Genomic DNA, 6,223 nt, shown 5'->3' on the forward strand with positions numbered 1-6,223 from the left:
GGAGAGCTTGCCACTTTTTATTAGATATGGCTACCTATCAGTTAGTGTGACACCGTAGTTTCTGCCAGTGATACAGAAGTTTCCGTTTGTGGGTGGAATCTTCAAAACCGTTTGCCAATACCCGCCTCCACGTGGTCAAGCATCTTAATCCAAGCTTACATTTCCATATGGACAATATCAGTGGTCAATTCACAGAATAAGTCAAAGGCAGCTTCTAGGAAGTTGAGGAGGAGTTCACACAGCCAACTTGCAAAGAAAGATGAGGAATACCAGGGTGGGATTTTTATCAAGCCTCTGTAATGAATTGGAGGAAGTGTAGGAAATATTCAAAAAGAGTTCTATTGATATCTGCAGCATTAGTACCAGCACATAAAGCTGGGGATTGGAAATGGAAGACCTTTTATCGGATTTTTATCAAGCCTCTGTAATGAATTGGAGGAAGTGTAGGAAATATTCAAAAAGAGTTATATTGATATCTGCAGCATTAGTACCAGCACATAAAGTTGGGGATTGGAAATGGAAGACCTTTTATCGGAGATTGTAGCAGCAAGAAAGGAGGCTGAGGAGATCGCTAAAGACGGCCAAATGGCGGAGCAAGCATGGAATGTTGAGAGGGAGAATTTTTTGTCTCTCTTTCGCAGATATGACAAAAGAATTGAAGAGATGTCTATGCAAAACAAAAGGGTTTTACTCCAATATAGGGCGGAAAAGATTGCGTTGGAATCCAAGTTAAATTACTCAAAGGCAAGGACCAAAGAATTACTTGAAAAAATGGAAGAGGAAAGATATTTGTGGTATTCTGAAAAGAGAAATTTGGAAGATATTGTTGCAGAGCTGCAAACAAAGCTTGATTGGATGACTAGTGAAAAGGAATTATTGAGTCAGAAAAACAGAGAGGTGAGAATTGAAGCAGAGTCCTTCAAGGCCCAGTTGAATGAATATAACGCTAGATTGGCTCACTTGGAATATGAAAGCCAGCAAAATGAGAGGCTTCTGCTTCAATGTAGAGCAGAAAATATTGATTTGCAATCTAGGCTAAATGAATCCAAAGAAAGGACCCCGGATTTGCTTATAAAAATTGAAGACGAGCGCCCTTTGTGTGTTGCTAAAAAGAGTGACTTAAAAGGCATTGTTGCAAAGCTGCGAACAAAACTTGATTTGATGGCCAGTGAAAGTGCATTTCTTCCTCAGAAAAAGAAAAGGCTAAGCATTGAAGCAGAGTCATTGAATTCCCAGTTGAATGCGTTGGAATCCATGAGGGGCCCTCAAGAATTACTCAAAAAACTTGAAGAAGATTGGCATGTGTGGGATGTGACATATTTGGAAGACACATTTGCAGAGCTGCTAACAAATCTTGATTTGAGGGCTAGTGAAAGGGGATCCATGAATAAAAATAATATAGAGCTAAGCATTGAAGTAGAGTTCTTGAAGACCCGGGTAAATGAGTGCAACGCTACACTGTTTTCTATGGAAGATGAGAGGTAAGTTTTGAAAGAGGAGTCTACAAGCAATGAAGAGAGATTGCAAGTATTGCTTACAAAAACTGCTACAATGGAAAATGAAATTAACAGCCTTCAACACGTGAAGGAAGAAGTCAAACAACAGCCAGATTTGATTCAGCAGTACAAGGTAACAGAACATTCTCTTAAACAACAAATTGCAATGCTACAAAGGGAGGTGGACAGTATAAGTGGTTTGCTTGAAACACAAAATCAAAGAGTTGAAGAATCGATTGTCAAAAATGGTAAACTTAGCAAGCAAGTTGAGGAGTTGAATAAAAGAATTGTGGAGTTGCAGGAGACACATGTCAAACTAGTGCAGGAAAAGGAAGAGCAAAAGATGAAATTTGAATCATTACATGCAGAGATTGCCATGAAATATAGACACGCTGAGGAAAAACACTTAGAATTGTTGAAAGAGAATGAAAAACAAGGAAACATAATTGAATCACTGCAAGCAGAGAATGCTGCTCTTCAGAGTGAGGAAAGTTTGCTTCTTCGGAGTCTTAAGGAGGCAACTACGAGATCTGCAAAAATTTCAAAGAAATGTTTGAACAGCTACCAGAGAATGTTGGGCCTAGAGAACCAATCATTCGGATTGCATACAGAACTGGTGGCAACAAAGTTAAAGTGTGATGAAGTAACTATTCAGCTGAACAAGATAAAAGAAGATAAAAAAAATTCAAATGATTCATGCCAAATCCAAGAAGAAATTGAGTCTTTACATGAAAAACTGATGGTAGAACTCTCTAGAAATAAGGCATTGGAAGAAGAGTTTAGGTCAACAAAGTCTTCCTTGGAAGAAATGAAAGAATCGGCTTGCAAGGGTGGACAACAAAACCATAATGTGTGGAGTGAGCTTTTAGATTTTGCAAGGGAAAAAGATGATCAAATCATTGATATGCAGAGTCAGCTTCTGGCTATGGTAGAGGAGAAAAGAACCCTGTTAGCTGATTTGCAATGTCAACTTTCAGTCCTTGCTGCTGCAAAAATGTTTCTTGAAGAGGAAAACAACTATTTACGAACTGAATTCGATAGAAGAACATTGGTTACAGAAGAAGAAAAGGTAAGCCTTAAGGTCAGATTAAGGGAGTTGGAAACAGCCCACGAATCTCTCAAAAAGGATCTTGAGTATCTCCGAGACATAGCAAAGGAGAAAGAGGGCAAGATAGTTGTTCTCCAATATCAGTTTTTGGAACTTTCAAAGTCAAAGATGTGTCTTGAGGAGAAATACAACTCTTTACTCACTCATTTGAACAAATGTACAATGGCTTCAGAAGAAAATGCCCATCTTCAGGACAGAATAAGGGAATTGGAGAATGCACTGAATTCTTTCAACAACGATCCTGAATCCAAAGATATTCGGCCCCAAAACTTGAAAAAACATGAAGCTTTGCAGGCAAAGTCACTTGTGCCGAAATGTGGAAAACCAAATTGTGTGGATGAAAGTGAAAATGCTGCAATTGGAAAGAGAACACCAAAGCAGGTGCCTGAAAAGCCAAAAAAAGTATGGCGGCCGTGAAGATGGGCTCTGTAGACATTTATCATTCTTCTTAAATTTTATCCCAGTTGATTTTTCAATGATAAGAATCAACAATGGAGTATAGATTGTACAATATATTTTAAAGGTTGTACTTGTACACTTTGTCATGGCACTTATGGTATAATGCATTTGTAAGTAGGGTTAAGCAATCAGTTTAAACTTTAAAGCTACAGCTTAGAATTGAAATGATTGATGTATCTTAAACCAAAGGAAACCAAGAGCTAGTACATCATGGCAGCATTCCAAAGCTTGAATCATGGCCTCAATACTCCCTGTGCATTCGACGCTACAGTCCACCCCTCCATCAGTTTTTTCCACAATTACCTGTAAACATTTTTTATAAGTGTTTGGAAATTAAGATTCTACACTGCTTTGAATGGATGGTGAATGAGTGCACTCCATGCGAAAACTTAAAATCTCCCCCACCTAAGTACTAAAGTACCACACTAGTCAAAAGCAACCAATACTCTGATCTGGGAGAGAGTTTGATGATCATTTTGGGCAGCTCAACGTACCTGCTGAATAGGTTTTTCGTACTCTTTAGGGTTTATAAATTCCGTTACTCCAAATTGTTTTGCTGAGAAAGGAAAGATTACAAGAAATATACAATTACAAGAAAGGAAAGATTAATGGAAGTGGGAAATATACAATTACCTCGTTCATATCTCTCTCTCATTATTGAAATTGATTCCAATTATTCGAGCAGCTCCTGCAATTCTTGCACCTTCACAAGCTTGCGTAGTTAAACTCGGGTCAGAAGGCTAACATATAATTAAACTCTACCCTCATCATATTGGTCCCAATGAAAATGCAGGTAGGGGAAGTGAACAGAATAGTCCCTAGAAAAAGGTTTGAGGACTTTAAAACTTCAACATATACTAATATTCATACAGTGGAACATAAAGAGGGCACTTGTTATTAGTACTTACAGCAAGCCCAACAGCCCCCAGGGCAAATACTGCTACTATCGAACCCTTCTTGGGTTTGCCTGCATTCAAAGTAGCACCCATCCCTGATTCCACAACAGAGAAGAATTTTACACAACAATTCCAGTCAAAGAAACCATTATCTTTACACTGGACATTAACGTCTGCTCATTATCACAAAAGTAACAACAATCAGAAAACCGTGGGCCTGCATACCTGATACCTCATTATTTTCTATTATATAGAACCTGAGGTTGCCGTGCCACATCAATTAAAAAAAATAAACCCAAAAAGAGAAAAACAAAACAAAAAAATCAGGCTCGAGTTTGTGAAACCTGTGATGAGGGACATGGTTACATCGACGCTGGAGGGAATTGTCGTTGTTAGCCAAGGACCCACTACTGTGACTGGGACGATACTGACAACTTCCATTTTGTTTTCTTTAGCAAATTGCAGGGCAGCTTGGTCTGCCAGGGTTTTTGACACATAATACATCTGAATGCATTCAATCAATGAAAACCGTAAAACTTCCTACAATGTTCAATTTAAACCAGAAATTCGTGCAATAAACTTACCCAACCAGGGGGTTTATTTTGTCTGATGAGATCTACTAAGCTCCAGCATGATTCATCGATGATTTCCACTGGTTTCTCTGGAAAAGAAGCAGCACTGGCAGATGATGTGTAAGCCACACGCCTTACACTTTTGGTTGCTAGGCAGGACTTGAGAACATTCAGAGTTCCTCTCACGGCAGTTTCAATCACCTCTCTCTGTACAAAACAATTCGATTAATATCATATCGTTGTCCCAAAAACATCGGTAACTTACTTCTTTACTGTTTCACTTACCTCTGGATCTTGGGAACCAAAATCTGTAGGAGTTGCAACATGAAAGACGCCGCGGCAGCCATGGATGGCATAGTCAAAGCTCCCTTCCTCGTAGAGATCTGCTCTGAAAAGACGAAGCCTCTCTTGGGCCCCTGAGAGTGAGAGAAGGGATGAGTTCTTTGATGGGTTGTGTGGATCTCTGAGAGTGGCATGCACTGTGTACCCATTCTCCAGCAGAGTCTTTACGAGCCATGATCCGATGTAACCCCTCTGCCCATAACAGAAATGAAGGCCATGTTCCGCCCGTAGCTGAAGGATGAAGGCCATGTTCCGCCCGTAACTGAAGGATGAAGGCCATGACGAGTAATTGAAGGAGGAAAAGCGTGACAAATATCAAAGAAAAGAAGCACGGGAGACAAAGGGAAGGGAGAAACCCATCGATAGCATAACTGTCCACGTGTCAGCACGGGAGAAAAAGGAACGACGAAAGTCTGTTCCAAAGGGAAGGCCTATCGGCCTAAAAACCATTTTATGCATTGAAAAATTCTTTCGATTTGTTTATTTACATGGGTGAAGACATGATCTATTTTTTTTCCTCTGATTTATGTACATAGCTTAATTAAATCATTCATTTCCATGTCGTTTTTGACGATCTGAATTCCAAATTTGTTATTTAAAGCGGCAGGCTTTCTCCTTTTGCTATGATTTAGCGTTTCGAAACTTAGTTTATCAATATCATCAAATCGAATTAGCTTATCTACATTCTTTCTCCTTTAGCTAAACAACATAATTTTGGAATACAACGTAAGATATGGTGAACAGCTTGAGATGGGTTGCAATTATCAGTCTCATATTCATTCAGCTCCCAATGATACCCAGCCGTTGTAAGAGCTTGATGCCCATCGGTAGAAAAGGTAAGCCTTTCCACATCAATATTGGGGAACTTAGATACCCAAATTCATTTCAAAAGTTTTAGATTTTACGTAGTCAGTTCTGATACATTTGCATCCAAAATTTCTAAATGTTGAACACATTGAGGTATGGAAACAGGAATCAGAGAGCAGGAATTGCTAGCTGCAAAACATTACCGGGAAAGAATAGATGGAGCTTTTCTTAAATACCCGACTAACAACCAAATTTTGCATGAGGTTGTTGAACAAATTATTATGATTATGATTCTCAGTTCTTGATTCAGGCTCCATAACCCTTGCTTCCCATGCTACTGTACCTGGAGCTACTCGTGCATCTGCAACAATGGTTATACATACCATTCATACAATGTACAACTTATGCATTACTTATGCATTTGAAAAGGAAAACGAGCAAGTGATTCCAATAAACATCCATTAGATGACACTCAATTACAAAAATATGATGGCATGGATGAAACAACAGTATACTCACTTGATTGTGAATGAAGTTGCATAA

At 39.0% G+C, this 6,223-nt stretch overlaps 1 protein-coding gene across 1 annotated transcript; it reads right to left on the bottom strand.

Annotated features, from left to right (window-relative positions):
• Nucleotides 1–3,216: 3,216 nt before the first annotated feature.
• LOC149155654 (dihydroflavonol 4-reductase-like) lies at nucleotides 3,217–5,134 on the bottom strand. The gene is made up of 6 exons (XM_089444487.1): nucleotides 4,817–5,134; nucleotides 4,544–4,738; nucleotides 4,304–4,463; nucleotides 3,968–4,054; nucleotides 3,558–3,619; nucleotides 3,217–3,366 (listed from the first exon to the last, which is right to left on the bottom strand). Exons 1-6 carry the CDS (start codon nucleotides 5,120–5,122, stop codon nucleotides 3,217–3,219), a joined length of 960 nt encoding a protein of 319 aa, XP_089300613.1. The 5' UTR covers nucleotides 5,123–5,134.
• Between the last annotated feature and the right edge of the window lie 1,089 nt (nucleotides 5,135–6,223).

Source organism: Pinus tabuliformis, chromosome 9, assembly GCF_031772625.1.
Source record: "Pinus tabuliformis cultivar Carrire ecotype Pingquan chromosome 9, CPIR1, whole genome shotgun sequence".
NCBI classification, from domain to species: Eukaryota; Viridiplantae; Streptophyta; class Pinopsida; order Pinales; family Pinaceae; genus Pinus; species Pinus tabuliformis.

Coding starts and splice junctions, on each gene's coding strand:
- LOC149155654 (XM_089444487.1), bottom strand. CDS start 5,122: ATGGCCTTCATCCTTCAGCTACGGGCGGAACATGGCCTTCATTTCTGT. Junction 4,055..4,303: donor AACCATGTCCCTCATCACAG/GTTTCACAAACT, acceptor TTGTGGAATCAG/GGATGGGTGCTACTTTGAAT. Junction 3,620..3,967: donor GGCTGTTGGGCTTGCTGTAA/GTACTAATAACA, acceptor TTCCTTTCTCAG/CAAAACAATTTGGAGTAACG.